Source organism: Cottoperca gobio, chromosome 6 (assembly GCF_900634415.1).
Source record: "Cottoperca gobio chromosome 6, fCotGob3.1, whole genome shotgun sequence".
In the NCBI taxonomy this organism is placed as follows: domain Eukaryota; kingdom Metazoa; phylum Chordata; class Actinopteri; order Perciformes; family Bovichtidae; genus Cottoperca; species Cottoperca gobio.
Window position 1 is genome coordinate 9,844,136 of NC_041360.1, and position 22,525 is coordinate 9,866,660.

The 22,525-nt window shown below is 40.5% G+C and overlaps 3 protein-coding genes across 4 annotated transcripts; 2 read left to right on the top strand and 1 right to left on the bottom strand.

Annotated features, from left to right (window-relative positions):
- Positions 1-41: 41 nt before the first annotated feature.
- On the top strand, positions 42-8,798 carry fnbp4 (formin binding protein 4). 2 transcript variants are annotated; one of them, XM_029433636.1, is made up of 17 exons: positions 42-124; positions 711-788; positions 880-995; positions 1,865-2,039; positions 2,718-2,865; positions 3,029-3,131; positions 3,219-3,563; positions 3,704-3,896; positions 4,031-4,170; positions 4,255-4,359; positions 4,662-4,795; positions 5,772-5,944; positions 6,327-6,634; positions 6,784-6,901; positions 7,558-7,751; positions 7,963-8,120; positions 8,268-8,798. In XM_029433636.1, exons 1-17 carry the CDS (start codon positions 121-123, stop codon positions 8,356-8,358), a joined length of 2,583 nt encoding a protein of 860 aa, XP_029289496.1. In that variant the 5' UTR covers positions 42-120; the 3' UTR covers positions 8,359-8,798. The 2 variants fall into 2 exon arrangements, with proteins under 2 accessions (XP_029289496.1, XP_029289495.1); XM_029433635.1 differs by having other exon boundaries at positions 61-244.
- Positions 8,799-10,173: 1,375 nt separating this feature from the next.
- Positions 10,174-20,338, top strand: agbl2 (AGBL carboxypeptidase 2). The gene is given in 22 exon segments (XM_029434841.1): positions 10,174-10,666; positions 11,515-11,622; positions 12,145-12,205; positions 12,207-12,293; positions 12,455-12,710; positions 12,802-13,200; positions 13,381-13,523; positions 13,991-14,150; positions 14,268-14,394; positions 14,601-14,701; positions 15,245-15,357; positions 15,473-15,536; positions 15,681-15,767; positions 15,850-15,930; positions 16,660-16,758; positions 16,939-17,029; positions 17,627-17,779; positions 17,905-17,935; positions 18,024-18,238; positions 18,428-18,557; positions 18,766-18,935; positions 20,132-20,338. Coding segments are annotated over 22 exon segments (2,892 nt in total). The 5' UTR covers positions 10,174-10,479; the 3' UTR covers positions 20,161-20,338.
- Positions 19,416-21,147, bottom strand: tmem17 (transmembrane protein 17). The gene is given in 6 exon segments (XM_029434842.1): positions 19,416-19,708; positions 19,865-20,008; positions 20,120-20,233; positions 20,660-20,763; positions 20,925-20,952; positions 20,954-21,147. Coding segments are annotated over 6 exon segments (555 nt in total). The 5' UTR covers positions 21,041-21,147; the 3' UTR covers positions 19,416-19,630.
- Between the last annotated feature and the right edge of the window lie 1,378 nt (positions 21,148-22,525).

Below are 22,525 nucleotides of genomic sequence, written 5' to 3' on the forward strand. Positions count from 1 at the left end.
ACATGAGCATCTGAACCGGAAGTTGATGCTTTATTTCTTCTGTGCCTCTCCGAAGCAGCCGAGCAGAGCTGCAACACTGACGCCAGGGAAGGGAGCAGACCCCCAGACTGAGAGACCGCGATGGGTAAGAAAAATCGCCTCACAGGAGGAGCGGTCGGTCGGAGAACGATCCTACAGCTTTCACCTCCCGGGCTCCGTGGTGGGAATGCCGGAGAGAGGGAAGAAGCACCCTCGGGATCCGATGGTATTTTTTAATGTTACCTCAGTGGCTTGTTAGCGACAGGCTAGCTGAATGCTAAATGCGTGAGGTGTAAAAATGGGCCCATGTGGTAAAAATCGATTTTCTCAACGAAATTTAGCTGCCGAATTTGTCAAAATCATAAACAAAGACGCACCATCACCGATAAAACATCTACATCATATCAATGCGCTAGCTCATGAAACGAAACCGTTATTATTTTTTTATTAAAGCTATCAGCTAACGTGCTATTTATTTGTGTGGGAATGCCAACATAGGCTTATGACAAATAACTGGGCCAGCTAACACAAACGTTATGAACCTACCTAACACACATACCGCTACATTTGACTTGCTCAAGGAGTGTGAGTGTGGTGTCCGTGTAGGAGAATAACGTTAGCTTCTAGCTTCACTAGCTCGCTGTAGCAGCTGGTGAAGCTCAATGCTAACCTCCGGGCTGACATGTTTTCAGATGAACAGGAAGGTGATGGGCTCAGATTCGTAAGAGAGAGACTCACAAACATGAAGACTCCCGCAGTAAAGGCCACAGGTAAGATTAATGTGTCTGTATGTGCGGAGCTGTTTGCTCAGGCAATGGAAAACCATTTGATTTAACAAAGTTGTTTTGTCTCCACCTATAGAGGGTTTGTCCTTGCTTGGAGCCTATGATGATAGTGATGAAGAGGATGCTGGAGACTCCCAGAATTTTATTGCAAAGTCAGCTGACATAGACAGTACATTGGCCAATTTCATGGCTGTGAGTATAATTTGCTGCATACTTTCTTTTTTCTTTTTGGACTGCAGTCTGAACCAATGCTTATGTTGAGAGTAACTTGATACTTATAAGTGATCTTGTACCTATTAGTGGTGTAGGCTACTGCACAACATATTCAAACGTATGGTTCATAATAGGTCTGCAACTAACTATTATTTTCATTATCGATTATTCTACCGAGTATTTTCTCGTTTAGTTTATAACATGTCAGAAAATAGTGAAAAATGTCCATCCTAGTGTCTTAAAGTCCAAAGTGATGTCTTTTTCGTCAGTCCAGAACCCAAAGATGATATAAATAGAGAAAAAGCATGAAACCTCTGAATATGAGAGGCTGAAAACAGCATTTTTTGCATGAAAAAATAAAAATACTTGAACAATTAATCGAAGATTATGAAAATAGTTTGTAATTATTATTATGATTGACAAATCCATTTAGTCGTCTAAACACAGCAAAACAAATGAAGAATACATCAAGTGTCTTTATCCATCATATTATTTGTCTTAGTGAGAGGACCGCATGTTAAGCATAAATGCAAAAGGTCTTTTTAAAAGAACATTATACGTATTCAACGTGAGATATTGGACGGCCCCGTATGTAGTTGTGAACTGCAAGGAGAGTTTATAATTGTGTCTGTGGGCCTTATCCATGTATAATTATGGTTGGCAAACAAGTCCACCGTAGACTGCAGGTTTTTCTGATTTAGATGGCGGATTCTAAGCTGGGCCTAGTTTTCAATAACGGTTCACACTGTTTATTCAAAGACCAGTGCTTAGAAGAGTGTCATCCTTTTCTCAGGGCTGAAAAGTTTTGTCAAATATATAAATTCCTGTTGCCATTTTTCATACCACAGGAAATTGATGCAATCACTACCCAGCCAAGTTCAGATGATGCAGCATCTCATCCATCGGCCCCGACTACCACCCCGCCCAGACCTGAGGTTAATGCTCAGCAGCCAGCAGCCAGTGAAGAACGGAGCCAACAAAGCAAAGCCTTTGAGTACAATACTCAGTACTCGCTTGATGGAGGTAACTTTCTGTGATGTACTTTAAGATCAAGTGTTCATATCCTGACGTCCTCCTGATTGACAAAGGACCATTATTCAAGTATCTGTTATGAAATTTAAACAGAGCAGTTTCATAGCAATTATAAGGAGTGTCAGGATTTTGTGTCTAACTCTATAATCGATCGAAATGATCTTTAGATTTTGATGATTGGAATCAAAAGCAGGATCAGCGATTCTCCCAGCATTTTTTTCCTCCCCACCCCGACCTACTTGCGTGCGTCGGAAGAAACAACAACACTCACAACGACACAGTGCATATTTCCGGAGCTTGCGGTTCAAAGACAACACAACGTAGCTTACCGGTAGCCTGCAGCTGCACTTTCTGAGACGCCACGATCAGGACGTAGAAACAGCCATTTATATTTTTAATATTAGTCAACTTATACTTTGGAATACAACTTATCCATATTGCTAGGTACATGATAAAGGAACTGCTTTCGTATTGAAATTGACCAGCTTCCTTTTGTTATAGATTATATTTAGTTTCCACTTTCTAAATTGCTACACATTGATATCATTCAGGATTTAGCCTAAATTGATATGTTTGTTTGTGTTAACAGATACATTGTGTGCAGTAGATCATCTTAAATCTGCCATGATTTGTTTCAAAGCATTTCATGTATATGCTTTTTTTCCGCAGTGGATGTCGAGATGGGAGACTGGCAGGAGGTGTGGGATGAGAACTCTGGCTGCTACTACTATTGGAGTACTCAGACCAACGAAGTGTCCTGGGAATTGCCACACTATCTAGCTGATCAGGTGCAAAGGCTGGGGCAGTATGCCAACAGGTAGGAGAAACTGACAAAGAGGCAGTATTATCACAACTTTGTGAACAGCATCTTCATCTCTGAAGCCTTTAAAACTAAGAGCTGAAGTACAGTTCTTCTCACATTTCTTGTACGTGTCTCCAGTACAGAAATTCAGCTGTGTATTTTGTATTTTTCTGGGTAGCTCTAGTGTCAATGGCAACGGTGCAGCGCATGCAGATGGTCATGCCAAGGAATATGCTGCACCTGCTGCAGCCCCGCCATCAGTGAAAGAGAACAAAGTGAAGGTGAGTTTAATTTAAGTTGAATATAAATGTGAATTAACTTGATACTGTGGTGTTGTGAGTTTTAATCTTCATGTTTCTTTCTAACAGGAGGTAATTGAGAGTGTTGTAGGCCTCACAAGTGAAGAGGAGGAGCGCCGTGGAGTGGCTGCGTCTCTGCTTGGTCCTCTGATCCCTTCTGAAGTGAAGGAAGCAGAAGAAAAATGGAGAAAGAAACTGCTTAAAGGCTTGGATGAGCCTGAGGACAGTTTGGATTCTGATGGAGAAGGTGTTCGCCCTTCAGGATCCCCCTCTAGCCCTCTGTCGGACCCTGACCCAGTCCCCACAGTCCAGAAGGATCTTTGCGCCAAGAAGCAGTCTGGAGACAACTCTGATGCTGAGGAGGAGACGGAGGAAGACACAATGGAGCTGGAACTGGCTCTGGAGAGGAAAAAGGTGGGATTTTAAAACCGTGTTCAGCTTGATTTCTGTCGGGTATTATCTTCAATGTAGTTTTTTTTGTGTACAGAACTGGTATTTCAAAATGTATAATATTGTCGATGTGACCTTGCTCTAAGCTGTTGTCTGGCTCTTAGGCTGAGCTCCGGGCACTAGAGGACGGTGACGTGAGCGCAGGAGGCTCCAGTCCTTCTTCTGAGACAAGCCAAGAAGCCTCTGTTTCTCGTGGCCTTCTGCTAAAGAAAAACCGGTGGAAGACTGCCTTCCCCAGTGCTCCCAGCCCCGAGTCGAACAGCAGGGGCTCGGACCTACAGGACAACACAGAGACGGGTGAGAACAAATACTTACACATGCTCTTTGAGGGTGACATGCATGACAGCGGTGGGTGAAAATACATAAATATCCCACTCCATTAAAAGTTTTTAACCAAAAAAAACATAAACCCATTCATTTGTGTCTTGTAGCAATTGCTAAAGTCCTAGAGAGCGTTGCGGACGGAGAAGACAAGGAAACTGACAGTTCTGAGGAGAAAACGATTTCAAAACTTCCAGTAAAAGAAGAAGTGGAATCACCTGAGCCCAAAGTAGAAACGCCTGAGCTCAAGGTAACAACAATGTTACATTACTAACCACAATAATTGGCACAATCTCTTTTAAGATGTGTTCTTAATGATGAAAAAAAAATGTAGTTTCAGATTGGAGAACTGGCTAACACCCTAACCAGCAAGATGGAGTTCCTGGGGATAAACAAAAAGGCCATCTCAAACTTTCAGTTTCTTCTGCTACAAACTGAGGTGAGAGGATAATGGTTTCGTTTTTCGTTTTATATTATCCTAGCCTCCAGTTGATATCCCAGTGCGACTTCTAAAATATTTAATGCTTTTTGTTTCAAATCATTTCGCACCTGTCATGTGGTCATACTTAATATTTAAAATTCTCATAATCCATCACAATGTGTCATTCTGTAAAATTACTGTAATTACTCTTTGGTGTTACTCATCTATCTTGTGGCTCTTCTGTCTTTATGACTCTTTACATCTACTTTCTGGGCTTTTATCTAACTCTTGTCACTCCCTTTTCTTGTTGCCCCCTGTAGACTCGGATTGCTGACTGGAGGGAGGGCGCTCTGAATGGGGTCTATCTTCGCCGCAGGCTTCAGGAAGCTGCCGAACACATAAAATATTACGAACTTAACGCCACTCCTAAAGGCTGGTCCTGCCACTGGGACAGGTACGCGCTCCTTACCTTTCACATCTCTAAACTCCCTCGTCCCCCAAAAATCTTACCGTGTGACTACACCCTGCTCAGTGCCGAGGGTTGCAGACTTTGTTACATGACTTGGGGAGAAGCTTAACCAGTCTGAGAGGATCAAAATACTTGCCAGAAACAGACTCTTCAGGTTTCTGTGACGCAAGCCAGGGAGCATCCACTCTGGGCCGGCCTGCTTCCTGTTAAATATTCCTGCCGCAGAGAAAACTCCCTGTCCCCATAACACAGACCCTAACATAGCCCTTTGTTGTGAGGGCATTTGTAAACTGATTATGGGTCCAGTCAGTGAAATTTGGGAGGGGGGGGGGTGTATGGTAGGAAGGTTGGTTGCGTGGGAGAGCTTTGCACTTTACAGGACTACAACCCCCAGAATGCAATGCAGACAGTGATGCCCTGGAAGCGAGGAGTATCACGCATCAAATAAAAGGTGAAGATGGAGCAATGACGGGAATCCAGCAGGTCAGACCTACTCTATTTCATATGTCTTCCTGTTTTTTTTTTATATTCTTCTTTCTGATGTTAAACGAGTTGACTGTGCTTGTTATTTTCTGAACTATGGTTGTTGATGATTATGATGGTGCTTCCTCCCTGGCGTCTTCCTGTGTCTGGGAGGAAATGGTTGTCTAAAACGGAACAAATGTGACAACCATGGTGTGAGCTGCTGAATGCTACTTTCAGGACCTAGAGATGATTTGTTTTGCTTTCTTTGTTTTTGAGAGCAAGGTGGGTTCCCTATCCACGTCCACAACCACACTCTAATCGGGCCCTTTCTTTTTTGGACGGCTAAAGTCGCTGTCCATACCAATACTCCTGCCCCCTACTGTGGCCATTATGTCCACTCCCTTGCCCCACTGTCCCAGGGTATCATGCCACTCAGCCAGTTGCAAGTCCAGTCATTGAGACTCTTGCCTTCTATCTCTGTTGTCCCACTCTTTAGAGAGCACAGGCGGTATTTCTATGTGAACGACCGGACCAGTGCCTCCCAGTGGGATTTCCCAAAAGAGGACGACAAGGCAGATGACCCAAACGGCAGTCAAGATACCCAGACACAGTCTTCCAGTCAAGAGGACACCAACACATCACCTGCATCTGCTGGTGGTGTCGTCACAGGTCAGTCTAATACTACTGTTGCTGCTTCTTAAACCTACCAGTTCAATGCCTTCTTTAGTTGCTTAAGTGAATTAAATTGTGTATTAATGTTCCATTTTCAGTGTGCTTCCTATTAAACATGGATAATGTTCAGTGAATGTTCCTTTGCTGTATTCGGTGCATACTATGGGACACAATGTTATCCTCGCTAACAGTCGATCAATTTATTTTTCACATCTAGTCATACAAAGCACAATTCCAGTGAAATGTAATCTTCCATTCATGCTTTAAATAATATGTTGTGTATATAAATGATAATATATGCGTATGATTGGGAGGGGGCAGTGTTAGGCATGTAATTAACTTTTGTTTCGCTTTTTTCTTCTTAAATAACTCCCCCCAGGATCTTCTATTTTTCCCTCCACTGCCCCACCAGCACCTCCTCAGCCCAGTGCCTCCTCCCTCTGCTCCCCATCTCAACCTCCTCTTCCTGACAGCCCACCCCCACCTCCACCTTCCAGCCACCCCCCACCTCCACCTCTCCCCCCAGGCTCACCACCTCCACCTCCTCCCCCTCCTGACAGCGATGGAGAGATCATGGAGGTGGAGATGGAAATGGATGATGATGATGACGGGGAGCCTCCAGCCCCTGGAACAGAGTTAGATGGCAGTGGCAGACCTCCTTTACCTCCAGGCACTGCAAGCGTGAAGGTACGGGAGCAAACAAGTTTCTTCTTTGTATTAGTGAACTCCTGTTAATAGTGTACCTGTAAGCTAACCTGGTTAATCTACATATGTCAATTCAGAATAAAAGACGACATCCGCTTTGAACTTTTTATTATATTTCTTGTCACACACAGATACTGGAGTCGTCGGGCGCCTTCGGGAAGGGTCAGAAACGTAAAGCCAGTCAGCTGAGTAAAGCCATTACTATTGGCAGCAGTCCAATCCTCTACACCCAGCCTGCTTTCAGTGCAGGTAAAAATACTTCACTCCACAACATCTGCAGTTACAGTATGTGTTACTCATATTGGGCACAAAGAAACCCGTCTGCGTAAACCGCATTATTACACATCCCCTGGAACAAGACTTGGACCCAATCTCAATGTCCCCATAACACTGAAAGTCCCAGTCTTACACATTTTTATACTTCATACTTTAAACCTTTGCACATTCTTTGGACATTTCTGAACACAACTACCACTTCTAAAAACTACACAGCTCTTCCATTTTTTATTCAGATAGATAGATAGATAGATATATAGATATATATACTGCACATATTTGATTGTATCTTTCTTGTGTTTGATATATTTCTTGTGCATATTTTGTATTGTATCTTCATGTTTTTCTTCTATTCTAGACTATTCTAGAGTTTCTTGATTTTTGCAATACTTACTTTTCAATTGTATTTTTCTTACTATGCTTATATTATGCACCAATACACCAAAGCAAATGCCTTGTATGTGATAACATACTTTGACAGGATTAGCCAAAAGTATGTTTTGTATGGAGTAAAGGCACACCAGTGTAACACCTCACTATGTCTGTGCTTAAGTTAGGGCTGGAATTTCAAATGAGTAATTGCGATACTTTAAAGTGTTTACTTAATAAAGGTTTTTCTTTGTCTGCAGCGCCTCTAATGTCTGCAGCTGCCTACTGGGGCGTCCCGGCTGTCCCGGCTCCTTTGGTCCCTTGTGAACCTCCTGTCCCACCTGTCCCGGCCCTACCTCCTCAACCACCACTGCCACCATCCCAGCCGCCGTTAGAACCTCCAGGAGCCAAAGCTCTGCCCACAGACAAGAACAAGAAAGTGAAAAAGGATAAGGTTAGTATTGGAGTTAACATTAGTTAGAGAAAATCTAGCAATAATGTTCAGTGTTTCATGTCTTTTTAATTTTTTTTCCGTAAACCCTCTGGATGGATCCTTGCTGGAATCTTTGTAACATTATAGAGTCAAGCCATCCTTGTAATCCAATGCTTAAATATCACATGAAAAAAACCTGTGGTGAATTTGTATTCTTGCTATGTCTCTATAGTCAAAGAAGAGTAAGATCAAAATGCCTTCTCTGGTGAAGAAGTGGCAGAGCATCCAGAAGGAGTTGGATGAGGAAGAGAAGAGCAGCTCCAGTGACGAGGACCGAGATCAGCTTAACAAAAGGGGTATCGAGGACTGGAAGCAACAGCAGCTCACGACGTATGTTGATGTTTGATTAGACTAACATTTTTAATAGTTATGATGATGTTATAATGAAGTAGCTACTCTGTTTCATTTAGCTCTCCCCAGTTTGCTTTAAAACATTTCTATCTGGGTAACTCTTCATTAACTGTTTTAATTCTACAGGGGAAAAGCTTCGAAGAATGCCAACTTTGAGTCACTTCCTGATAACTGGCGGGACCGACTAAAGAAACGGAAGATAACTAATAAAACGTAACGCCCATCCTGGATCCCTGGCAACCTTTTTTTCTTTTTTCTTTTTTTAAATCCACTCCAACCATTACTATAAGGTCATTCTACCCCAGCTCAAGTTTTGTTTAATGATCTATGGGGTTTCTTTACCGTTGTCCTTGTCCATGATGGAAACATTGAGAGGCCATTCATCAGAGGAGTTTAAATGTCCGTTTCTGGTTTTTGTAGCCAATATTGTAAATGTGCCAAAAGACTTGAGTTCATCAGAAATACTTCTCCACCATTTTGTATAGACTCCATGTAGATGACCACCACAGTTTGTTTGGAGGGATTGTCTATTTTATTGAGCATTTTTACAACTGTGTACATATAATGTATAATGGGATAAGCCATGTTTTTGGAAGGGGAGGGGTCACTAAACTTGTACATTTTGTAAAAAGTTATTAAACTGTTTTTCCAAAAACCGCCTGGTTTTTCCAAAAACCGCCTGGTTTTTGTTTTTGTTTGTTTTTTAATATGAGATATTTTTGGCTTAAAGACAAAAGTTAACAGACCACTAGTTTTAACACTTGTGTAGCGATTGATGGCATCTCCATGGCAACCGCTGTGTTGTTGAGACGATCGGTTGGAAACATCCGTGCACTTCGTCAGACTCTTCCTCCCACCAGCCGCAAAGTTAGCGTTTCGCTCACCTTGTGTTTATAAAAGAAAGTAATTAAAATGTAACTAAGGTAAGTGTGTGCCAGACATAGATAAATATTTAAAAGCAATATCGTTGTACAAGTGGGGAGCGGCGCGGTAACAGGTACGCTAGTAGATTGAAGAAGCTAAAGATAATAAAATGTTAGCAACACGGGGAAGTGTGTGTGTGTGTGTGTGTGTGAGTGAGAGATGATTCATGAATGTTGTTGCGACCGAACCTGATGCAACTGGATCTAAACTGCTGAATTAATTCATAAAATACCAGGAAGAAGGGCTCCTGTGCTGTAGACGGACATTTACTTGTACTACGGTTTGAGCTATCTAACTAGTAAACTTACGTTTACACTAGTTCAACGTTAATGGTATAGCCTACTGAAAATTAACTTAAGACTTTTCTTCTGGCATTTTACTTTTAGTACAAAATCAGCCGAAGATGTGAGAAATTCACCTGATTTCTGGATACGAATTTACTCAGAATATCCACGTTATTGCTGTCCATTTTGTTCCAAAGTTATATCATATCTATATTATGTCTTATATTAAGATGTCAAATGTTTAATAATATATCTTGAGTTACAGATGCATGTCTTCATAAAATATTTGGCCAATATTAGCTTACAAATGTATCAGTCATCATTAGTTTGTTTGGTCATTATGTTACTTTCAACTATTCTCAAAAGTAGCAACAAAATATTTCCATCCTCGCAAAGGTTTTGTACCATAAAATATGCATGTCTTAATCATTTATAAAGAGACTCAAATGTGTTGATTTGCTGATATTCTGTGAGAAAAGACCATCATGGAATTGACTTCAAATATCTTTATCGTTTCATGATAATATAATTCATCTTTGCAGGACCCTGACAAGCCTCGGTGGATCGAGGGGCCAAGCTAATACACTTATTTCTCAGTTTGGTAAATAGATGTAAGATTAATGACTTACATTTGTTCCATCAGGCAGAGAAAACGCCACCCATGGCTGTCTCTGCGATCAGGAATTGGTGGAAAACCCACCAGTTGGAGAAATCGGACACCAATGACTCCAACACAGAGGAAGAAGATGAGGAATTAGCAGGGAAGAGTCGGTGTAAGCTGTTTTCACATTATAGCTGCATTTGGATAACATAAGCATGTGTAGTGTAGCCTATCTGTTGCTGAAATGTGAATTTTAAAGTACATGCTTGGGTTTTCTTGTTTGAAAGGAGATGTGGTCAACACTTGTATTCATGGCCTCTACCCCCTAACGCTACATCATTATATATTGAACAAGCTCTTTTGTGACTGAGATAATTAAAGCAATCCGGAGAAGTCATAATCCCTTTTTAAATGAACAAGCTTGTTTGGGCTAGGTGAGGTAAGGGGGCAGACCTGATGAAAAATGTATATCATAGTGCACCAATGGCAGAACAGCAGCATTGAAGAATAGTTATTGAAGGTGTGATTCATGTCTCACTCAGTATCTATAAACTTAAGTCAGACTCTGCGGACCAGGCAGCTGCTCGTAGACTTTGATGGTGACCAACCTATTTTGAGTCTCAGGCCACCGCTGGACCTGGTTAACGTCCCATCCACCTCCCGTCTCCGCTGGCCCATAGAGAGTGAGGTCATCAGCGAAATCATCCATCACATAGGTAACATTTTTTTAAACCATTATGTTACAAAGCATGTTACAGTGGTGGAATGTAACTAAGTACATTTACTCAAGTACTGAACTTAAGTACAAATTCATGGTTCTTGTACTTTACTTGAGTATTTTCATTTGATTTAAGTTTATACTTCTACAAAAGTCAAATATTGTTGTTTTTTCTCCTCCACATTTGTCTGACAGCTTTAGTTACTTTTAAGATTACAATTTTTCATGCCGTTCCTGTCCTGTGAAAACCATGTATCTCCAAATATGGTGATTTCAAAATTCAAAAATAGTTTCTGTTAACTGAAGGATCCTTTATGAGAATTTTCTCGTCGTTCTTAATCTAAATAAACTATTTAAAAACCCTCTTCGATCAGGTGGAAAAATGCATCATCACAAAGCTGAAAACAGGGCTGCTTTTCTAAGCTCATGAAAAGTTGACTTATACGTGGTTTTCACAGGACAGCGAGGTTACAAACATATGATCTTATAGAATAACATTTATTGCTGTAGATTAAACTACCCAGCAGTATATAATGAGTTACAATTTATCACAACTATAAACATCTACAGCAGTAAAATGCAACAAACACATCCTATACTATATATTAGTTAAACACTGACAGGGAACTTTTTACCCCTTAATGAAAACCTTTACTTTTGTTATGTTGCTGATTATAATTCCGTACTTTTACTAAAGTAAAGAGTCTGAATACTTCTTACATCACTGCTCAGGGTTTTTCTATGGTGTTAATCAGCCCAAGAGAAAATATTAATAACACAGTGTAAAACTTGGCATGCCCTTGTTACTGTCGACACATAATGACACCAAGAGAGTGTGTGTTGTAGAGTGGGACCCCCCAGAGCCAGAGCCTTTCTACCAGCCTACAGGACTTGAGAGGACACCCATGCCAGCAGGAGAGGGGAGGGGGAAAGTGGTATACTGCATTGACCATGGTAATTTAGTCATTTTTGGTTGTTGTATCACCAGGTGACATGGTGCATTGTTTCATCACAGTGTTGTCGACACATTCTTCTGAACAGTTGAAAACAAGAAAAGTGCCGTATAACAAATGTACAAGTCTTGCTTAATGTTTAATATACAATTCTGTGGAAATTGTGCTGAGCCATTAGGTATCTTAAGTCTTTTCTCAGCATTGTTAAGATAAGATAATCCTTTATTAGTCCCACAGCTACAGCAGGAATATTTACAGTGTTACAGCAGCAAAGATTATAGTGCAATAACAAGAAGCATCAGTAAAAAGCACATAAATAATTAAGTAAACAGTAAAAAGTTAAATTTAATAAGTAGACGGACTGAACAGTTGTGTTATCCTAGATATTGACAATTCATCATTTTCTAGATAAACATGATATGACCCGCCACTGCTCTCTGAAAAACAATGCACATCCAAATTTATTGAAAGCTTTAACAAATCTATTTTTGGATATTCACTCTTTTCCTCACTCTATTAAAAGCCACTAAGTTTCCGTTTTTCGACAACGCCTGTTACGGAGGAAGCGGTCAGCCCATTAAGAACGTCCACTTCTTATGACAATCAGACAGACTTCACCCTTGAGTTTGAGTCACGCTTTGAGAGTGGCAACCTTCAGAAGGCTGTGCAAGTGTGAGTCTCTGCAGCCTAATCTACTCATTAGTTGTTGCAGTCTTTCAACCATTACTGTCACTTGTATCCCTAGTTTTTGCCGTGGCTCTAGGTTAAGTAACTCTCTCTCTCTCTCTCTCTCTCTCTCTCTCTGTTTCATCCCAATTTTCTTCCCTGTTCAGGGGTGTCTATGACTATGAGCTCACCCTGCGCACAGACTTGTACACCAGAAAGCACACGCAGTGGTTTTACTTCAGGCTCAGGAACATGAAGGCTGGAGTGACCTACCGCTTTACTATCATCAACTTGATGAAAAGCAGAAGCCTGTATTGTCAGGGTATGAGACCACTCCTCTACTCTGAGAGGGCTGCCAACGAGACATGTGTTGGATGGCAACGCACCGGCGGCAATATCAGATACTACCGCAACTGCAATAAGGCAGGTGAACTTTCTGATAAATTTTTCTTTGTTAGTAATTTTCCATAGTTAATTGCTTTCTTAAAAACCATCATCTCTTTCTATTTATAAGACCAAGGACAACAACAGCGACACAATGGCCCAGTACTCACTCACCTGGACTCTCCAGTTCCCTTATGAGTCAGACACCTGCTACCTGGCGCACTGTTACCCCTACACCTATTCCCGCCTGCAGCGCTACCTCAGGCGCATTACTTCCAACCCAACAGTTACATCATACTGTACACTGAGGGTGCTGTGTAAAAGCCTTGCTGGAAACCTTGTGTATTTGGTCACAATAACAACCCGGGGGAGCGGCAGGGTGGAGGGTAGGACCAAAAAGGCTGTGGTGGTGACGGCTCGAGTGCACCCTGGAGAAACCAACGGATCCTGGATGATGGAGGGGTTCCTAGACTTCCTGCTTGGGGACTCAGAAGATGCTCAGCTACTCAGGGACACTTTTGTCTTTAAGGTGAGGGACCTCAAACTCACATTCTCTACTTATCATGATCATTATTTCGGTATTATAGTAATTTGTGATATGTCTGAATAGTAATTTATGAAGTTTTGTTGCGATTTATTGTATGTTGTAATGTTATTTACTGCTATTAAACATTGCTTTTTTTTTCCATTTGGATTTGTGGTGCATCAGGTGGTGCCGATGCTGAACCCAGATGGTGTCATAGTGGGCAATTACCGCTGCTCTCTGGCAGGCAGGGACCTCAACAGAAATTACAAGACTCTGCTTAAGGACGCCTTCCCCTGTGTGTGGCACACCCAAACTATGGTGGAAAGGTATGACAGTACACATGCATGAACACATACATTAAGACACATTCTACATATTAAATAACTTGTGTTTCATTAGTCTTACTCTTAGTGTGTCTGTTTATCCAGTAAATTGTGAGAAATGTGCATGTCGGATATTACAAATGTTTTACTTTTTAGCACACATGGAACACAAAAATGGCATATCTGCCTTCATTACATTGTTTTTAGTAGAAGAAGCAGTGATGCAACAGATGTCTGCTGCTGTTTAAACCGGAGTCTTTGATATACACAATGTATACAAACTTCTGTTGAGGGAAGCATTGTGGAACTCAAACTTTTCACACTCCAACTTTCTTTTATCTTGAAAACTTAGCCTCCCAAACATGGCTCATGCTGTATCTGCCAACCTATAGTTCTACTCTACATGTTCATATTTGTGATTTTGACAGACCACAATCTAGTCTGGCCCTGTTATGATATGTTTTCCCCAGGCTGATGGATGAGAGGGAGGTAGTTCTTTACTGTGACTTTCATGGCCACAGCCGTAAAAACAATGTCTTCATGTACGGTTGTCACAACCGAGATGATGCCTCTCAGAAGCTTCACGAGAGAGTCTTTCCGCTGATGATGAGCAAGAATGCCAGTGATAAGGTGAAGTCACTTAAAAACTCTTTCAAATGTATATTTAATCTGTTACCAGTCTGTGCAATATGTAAAACACTTCATATTCACCATGACATTCATCATTTAAATCATTCTCTTTATTAGTTCTCCTTTAAAAGTTGTAAGTTTCGGGTGCAGAAGAGCAAAGATGGAACAGGACGAATCGCCATGTGGAGACTTGGCATCAAAGACAGCTATACTATGGAGGCCACCTTTGGAGGCTCCACTCTGGGTGAGTTTAGACTGTGTGTGTGTGTGTGTGTGTGTGTGTGTGTGTGTGTGTGTGTGTGTGTGTGTGTGTGTGTGTGTGTGTGTGTGTGTGTGTGTGTGTGTGTGTGTGTGTGTGTGTGTGTGTGTGTGTGTGTGTGTGTGTGTGTGTGTGTGTGTGTGTGTGTGTGTGCCTCTTGTATAAGGATCTATCATGTGTTTGAATGTCAGGCGACAGGAAAGGAACACATTTTACTACTCGAGACCTGAAGTCCCTCGGCTTCTGCTTTTGTGACACCCTGCTCGACTACTATGATCCAGATCCATCAAAGGTGAGAGATAAAGCAACATGTCTACTGTACAACTTATATAGAAATGTAGACACCTCGCTGGAGCTCTATATCAGTCTAAGAAAAGGCACAATTTTGATCACCAAAATATACATGGACACTGTTTTTAAAAGCTTGAAGTGTGTTATTCTGTGCCCAGTTGCATAAAACTACTTGGGCTAAGGTTGCCCTTAAATATTGATCTAATCACAAAATCACAATAATACTTTTCCCTTTGCTACTTAAGTATTCCCTTATACGTTGCTAGAATGTCATTAGTCACCATTTTCCTCAGAACATTTTAAGGGACCCATACCAGTCTCTTAAAAGTCAAATAATTTGTGGAACATAAGACAATAGCTGAATTTATGGTGATTAAAGAGGCAGAGATAACAATAAGCATTTTTCTCTATCATATTGTGTGTGTGTGTGTGTGTGTGTGTGTGTGTGTGTGTGTGTGTGTGTGTGTGTGTGTGTGTGTGTGTGTGTGTGTGTGTGTGTGTGTGTGTGTGTGTGTGTGTGTGTGTGTGTGTGTGTTCATTTCAGATCACTTACTGTCTGACAGAACTGGCAGAGTTGTTGAGAAAGGAGGTCAGAGAGAAGCTGGGTAAAGATTTTGGCACTGAATGTAACTTCTCTGTGACCGACCTGGAAAGCAGGTGATAATTTATTGTTATTATCTTAAATACACATGACTTGCACCGATTGAGATACTGTATGTATAAGATGTGCTCTAATCCAGATTTTAAATCGTGTTCTTGTTTGCTTTCACAGTAACAGTGGTTCAAATAGTTCAGAGTCTGATGGACTCCCAGTTCATTTACTAAACCATCCAGAGGTACACTGACATAAATCTATAGTGTTTTTACACAACTGTTTTATTGTCCTCGTACAGTTAATATCACATTTGGATGTGAAAATCGGTTTTGAATCATGTCTTCTCTTGTATCAGTTTACCTCATGCTGCTTCTCTCCTCCACAGCAAACTCCAGTGAAGAAGAAAAAGAAACGCTTGAGGAGTTGTAAAAAGAGAAACAGACTGCGACCAGAGGGAGTGAAGACATTAATAGTAATGATCTATTAATTAGTGCACACCATAGTTAACTGTTAACTGACTTTAAACGAGACTGATTAGCGAACGTTTTTTGCAGGAGTCCAACCTGCCCCATGAAGACACAGTTAAAGAGAGCATCCGAGAGAGGCCTGTTGGAAGACACAGGAAAACATGGCAGGTATGAAGGAGTGTTATTATCATCAACTAAAACTCAAATAAGCAAGGAAAAATATTGTTATACACTAAAAATAATTAAAAATAATATCCTTTAAGAAAAAATCTAACTTAACTGTAAATAATATAAAAAAAAATACAAATCAACATAAATTAATTTCCTTTTTAGTTTTTTAGCTATAATATATCACTTCTGAAAAAAGTAGACGGCATGACATTGAACCACAGAAATGAAAGGGACTTGACATGCCAGGAGATGACATCTGCCACAATTGCTTCACAATGAATCCCTATTGTTTTTCACATGCAGTCTAGTCTTTAACATTAAATAACAAGAACATGATTTAAATAGTGTAGTTAGATCAAATGTTATTTAACCTTAGAGCTATTCAGCTCTAATGTTGTCATACTGCGGTCGGGATGAAATTGCAGGTGACTAGTTTTGGAGTGTGCTCGTGAAGTGCTGTTTTTTGTATGTATATGTAGCTACATACTTCTGAGGCAATATAGCTGGTCCAAACTAAAACCAACTAAACCCTTTTGGAAAATCTAAAATAAAACTAGCAAACAATAAAGTCTAAAATTACGCAAAAAGTAATTGGATATTCAAAACTATTACAACCTTGGTATGAAGCAGAGAGAGTAAGGTTATGTTTAGAGGATGGAGCCAGCCAGAGAGGGTAGTGACAATATTGCGCTTTCTCAATATTTAATATCCTGTCCTTTTGTGAAGGTTGATGGTCGGATGAAAAAAGCTGGGATCCATCTTCCCACCACTCCCCCTGGAGAGGTCAGTCAGGTGACTCTGTGTCAGGGCTGCGAGCCTGTCAAGGTAAAGATGACCCAGATGATCCTTTTAAATTCTCTCACTTTTCCTCACCAAATGTTAGATTATTGCCACATTATTGGCCAGTCATAACATGCATTCACTCACCGACCCACCTCAAGTTTTATCGATAAAAACACAATCTGTAAATTTGACTTGGATTTTAAACTATTTTCTGTGTTTTAGGATTATGGAAACTGGAAATCTGCATACCCGGGTTTCAGGGTAAAAGCATGTCCACATCTCAGCCCATTGTCAGCTCTGTCACCTCACACAGGTAACGATCTTTCTGGAGGCTCAGCCTTTCTCACACCCTCAATGTCTAATTCAGTACTGTATTATGTAGGTTATGGTTAATCATGTCAGGAGGGGCTCATGAAGTATGTTTTGACCCTTGTGCCTCACTGAGGGTCATCTCGAATTCTCAATCATCATTTCTCAAATTTTGGAAGTTCAACCCCAGCTCCTATATAAGCAAACACATGCTAGTTTCCTGGTTTCTACTAGGGTTATTGATGCTGTATTGTGTGTTTGATGCAATAAAAACTCAATATTGTTGACATATGCCGGACTGGGAAAAAATAAAAACATTTGCCCTAGCTTTTAGTATACGTTATATACTGAGTATTATGTTCAAAAACAAACATGCATTTAAAGGGTTATTCTGAATTCTAAAAATGAATGAATATTTGGTTGTGATGATCAAGATTGATGTTGGTAAAAGACTCAGCAAGTAGAAAAAAAAAAATATTTAATTTTATGGCAGTTTTTTGTCATCTAAGGACTTCAGAGCAAGCGATGCACAAGGGAACAAGGAATGCATTAAGAAAGGTCATGTGTAGCAGTGAACAGTATGTTTGGCTTGCTTTCACAGATAACCTGGGGATGTATGCAGGACAGTGGAGATGCTCCTCTCAGCTGCTGCACCTGAGTACTGTCCTTCCACCTTCACCGAATTTCATACATTCCAACCAGCACCCGTATCGCTGCCCCCGACAATCTTTCGTCTCCTATAACGACTACAGAGGTTTGTCTGCACGCACAGTAGTTCAAGATGGAACTGAATTTATTTTTTGGAAACTTTCATCCTCTCTGTCAATTAAAGCCTGCATCATTTTGAAGCTCTTATGAAGTGAAACTTGTCTCCCTCAGGGCTGCCACCTTCCCTTACAGCGCCCCACAGGTGAGCCTCACAGAGACATTACATAATGCCTTATCCATACAGTGCATGTTGAGGTATGTTCAGAAGTGTTATGTTTCTTCTTTGTCAGGTCTTCCTCATCCATGTACGTCAAGATGGCTCCAACAAAGCGCTTGCTATCAAGTTTGACCACTGACAAGTTCAACACTCGGCATATTTTTAGAGACAGAAACTCTTTACGGGCCTCAGAACGTTACTTTGTGCCTGAGGATTCCTCCATCTCACACGCAGACATAACCAAAACCAAGCGGCAGAATGAGGAACAGGAAGAAGATTACCCAGAAGGTTTCATATGCACACATATTATATTGATATATGAAATTGAAATAATTATTATGAAATTATGTTTTGTGAAGATAAAGTTGCATGAGAAAGGTGTTTTTGTTGTTGTTGGACAAAACCAAAAACCTTTTTTCATTTGTGAGTTAGCTAACCTCACCTCTTTATTATCTGATCTTGTCATTTATTCATTAGGGTTGTCACTGTTCAGATGTGTACGCCTTGAAGGGCAGAACCAGAGACCTGAATTCCCCCGAAGAGAAACTGATTTGCGCAACAATTTATTTGTGCCTGTTCTGAGGGGCACAGACCTGGGAGGAAAAAGGTGACTTCACTTTTAATCATCTTGAGCGCTCTCTTTTTGTCTGTCATTATTTCTCTCTGTTAAATGCTCAGGTTGCTATTGCAGTCAGAAGATTGGGAAAGCTCTGATATTTGTGCAATGATCATAAGTCAAGCATTATGCATTTTACCAGGTTGTAACGTTTTTGCAAATGTTTTCTGCGCTCCCTATCCTTTTTTGATTTCCTCAGATTATCCAAAGAGACTTTGGAAGACAAAAGACACATAGATGTTTTATCCCCCGTGTCAAAGCCTTCAGGCCTCGTGAAGGTGGAACTTCCAGGTCCACAGAGTGACACTAACGATAGGCTTCAGACTAACGACATCAGGCACTATCCCTCTGAAAGAGAAAGCCAAACAAGTACGCAATAATCACAATATCACCACAGTCTGCCCCACTGTAGAGCATGATATTTATAATCTGGGATACAGATAGATATTATTCTATCTATTCTCTGGCCAGTGATGTGAACCTCTTCTGAAGGATCAAGAGGGCTATGATTTTAGCTAGAAATTCAACAGGTGCTGGGATAAAATGACTCTCTTTATTACCTCATATACACAAATATCATGACGCGGGTAAAACTTGTGTACGGATAGAAGAGAAGTGAAGCGCTCTACTAATAGTCTTTAAAATTACATTCAAATGGCAATCTTTGCTCGATGTTTTAGTTACATGATATAACGTTTTTGTGTTAAGAACAATGCTAATCTAGTGTTGATATTGGAAAGAACAAGATTTACTGATGACAAACCTTTTGACTGCTTGGGATCTTAAAGAACACCGTCACAAAGTCTACAATATGTTACATTAGCTGCCTAATAAATGATACGCAGCCTGTGTGTTTTATATATTTCATTTATTGCAACTCTACAAAAACATATAATGTGAATAAAATATAAAAATAAATATGTTTACATGTTTTTCTCTTTTCAAACATGGGGAGAAAATATACCATGTAATACAAAACATTTAAAATTATTTTTTGTTTTCAGTCTGAGTCTGGGCGGTGTGAAGTAAAGATGCTTGTCATGTTGTGGCACGGACGTCAGAATTCAGTCAAACTGTTGGAGATGAAATTGCCTCTCTGTCTGTCTGACTATGTCCCGGAGTGCCACAAAACCAGAAAGGGCCTGGATCATTCAGGAATGAAAACATTAAATAAAAACATTCAAATTAAATCAATGACAATCAACAAAAGATCAAATCTACAAAACATGTACTATGTATTTACATAAATGCAGATTGGAAATTGGAACAGTCAGTTTTTCAAAGGAATGTTATCATACCTGAGTAAGTATGAATATGGCGAGAACTATGTGAACACCCCTCTCCAAGGGTTGTATGAGAATGGCTTCGTTGAAGAGCTGAAACAGGATTAATGGAAACTGCAGAAGGATGCTCAGCAGCCAAAATCCAGCCAACTCTGGGACCTTCCACAAACACAAACATTACATGAGTCACAAGCTGCCTAGCACCTTTTCTGTGTGTTGTGTTGACACATTCTACTTAAACTGTATCTTTATGTTGATGTGAGTGATCACCTTTTCTTGCAGGTTCCCAGCATAACCGAGAAAGAGTCTAATGGCCTCAATCAGAGTCATCAGGATGAGAACAGTGACAAGGATGAACTTGTAGTAGTCTGGCAATGCAGGATACTGGTAGAAATGACAATTGCAACAATGTAATTAAATTAATGGAATTTAAAGGACTTGTTTTTAGGTCTAATGCTGACCGTTGAAATGAATGCCTGTAAAAATAAACTGACCAACTGTTGTTGACAACAATGTATCACATGTATCAGCCTTTAGGGATAATCTATTTACTTTATTACTTTATCATGGCAGTAGTAAGTTTTGTATTTAATTGTTAATCCAAAATTCATACATATTTTATTAAAACAAATACACTTTTATTGCAATCATAATATGATGGGGACCTCAATGTTCATGTTCTACCCTTTCTGATCAAATGTTATTTTTAATAAATAATAGTTGAACATTTGTACTTCACATTATCCTAGCTTCTTCACCCCCTCCCTATTTAACTCACCTTCTGTCTCACTTTCTCTCTGTATGACTTACCTTGAGGTGCAGCATTACAGTTTCACTGATCCACCACAAGGGGAAGAACCACATGTTAAAGTACAGAGACATCTGGAGGTGGAGACTAGACAGAACCCGCTTGTCTGAAACAACAACAACATAGTACATGGATTGGATAACCAACCCATTTTAAGCAACAGCTACTATAAAACTGTGTTAGAGACATAGCTCAATCCAGCTTGTCACTAGTAAGCTAACATCAATGCTAATTCATCCATAACGTTAGCTGCACTCTTGAGTTTACCGTGTGGCAAAAACGTCTCATTCTCTTCATGTGAAGGGCCGATTCCGACTCTGGTCGAATAACACATTCCGAGAAAAGTCTTCTAAACGTTGTCTGATGGTCTCCGGCAGGTCCATCGTGTGAAATGTTTTCTGCTAAACACAAACATCACCAGAGGAAAAACACACCGCCTCTTCCTCAATGAAACACAACGTACGCTGCCGTCGTCTCCTTGGATACCAAAGAAATCTCGCGTTCCGCTCAAATCTCGCATGAAAAGTGTCTTCTCGTTTCGTTCCCTCTTTTCCTAGTTTAGTCCCTTAAAATGTTTAAATTTGACACAACTACCACTAACGGAGCTATTGTATTTCTACTCACAACACACGTCTAAATGATGCATTTATGAAACTCCCAGTCTGGAAAACGTTTTTTAATTAATCAATTATTAAATTATATATATGTATTTATTTTTTAATTATACATCAGATAATATCAATATGCATATATCTTCTTTTCCCCTCAGCCGGCTCCTCTCAGAATTCAGCCAGCGTCGCTAAAGGGCTCCTGCAGCTCATCACAACCATCGACCTCCCTCTCTACATCTTCTCTGATGATGAGGATGAAGAAGGTGAGTATATCCCCCCACTTGAGGATGATGATGATGATGATGATGATGATGATGATGATGAGGATGAGAGTATTTTTCAGGTTGAAGAAGAAGAGATCTTCTGCTACCCACTCTCATCTGATGAGGAGGAAGAAGATGAAGAGACGTAGAACGACTCTGGTTACGACACCTGTTCCCATGAGGATGACGACGGCGTCGGTCTTCGCTCTCCTCTCCTCCAGCAGTCCCCACAGCTGCTCTTCTGGCAGGCCAGGCGAAGAGTGTTTCCTCCTCTTCCTGCTGGTTCCCCTGTCGCTGTCCCTGTTGGTGTTCCTGCTGGTGCTCCGGTCCACCTTCATCCTCCTTTTGGGATTCAGCTGCTGTTCCTTCCCGTCTGACTCAATGTCAGGCACCTGCAGATACCTGCCTGTGGGGCAGCATCAGGAACTACTTGAAGATCAATAGATATATCAGCTCCCTCCACAAAGAGGAGCAGCGGAAACAGCCGGGAGCAGGTAAGTGCTTAGAGGCCAAGGAGGTTTGTGGGTCGACCTCAGATATGCAGAAAGCTCTGGAGACCATATTCCATCAACTTCTGGCCGCAACTCCTCCATAAAGAGAAACAGGAAAGAGAACTGCAAGCAAGTTACTGCTGAGAAGCAGAGGGACTCTCATTATTACCTTCTTCATAATTCAATGATTATATTACTCTCTTTTTGTTTTTTAATTGTTCTTCTTTTAACTGAACCAGACAGAGGTAAGGCAATAATAACAATATTAACAATTGTGTCCTGCAATAACTTTAACTTCATGATTTGGTTCTCTGTTGTACTTTGATTTTGTGCTTTAACAAAGTCTTATGCACTGTGTCTTATTATCACCTCTATCACTTCAAGTCAGTGATTATGTATCTTACTTACATTGTATTTTTGTTTTATGTTATATATACTAATATGTAGGGTTTTGTTTTCTGAAAGAGGTATGGTAATAATTAACATTGACAAAAGTCTTCCAC

Bases quoted from the DNA above. Each gene is read 5' to 3' on its own strand.
- fnbp4 (XM_029433635.1), top strand. From the start codon at position 121: ATGGGTAAGAAAAATCGCCTCACAGGAGGAGCGGTCGGTCGGAGAACG. The intron at 2,866-3,028 runs GTAGGAGAAACT...TTTTCTGGGTAG, and splicing joins CTGGGGCAGTATGCCAACAG to CTCTAGTGTCAATGGCAACG. The intron at 6,635-6,783 runs GTACGGGAGCAA...TGTCACACACAG, and splicing joins CAGGCACTGCAAGCGTGAAG to ATACTGGAGTCGTCGGGCGC.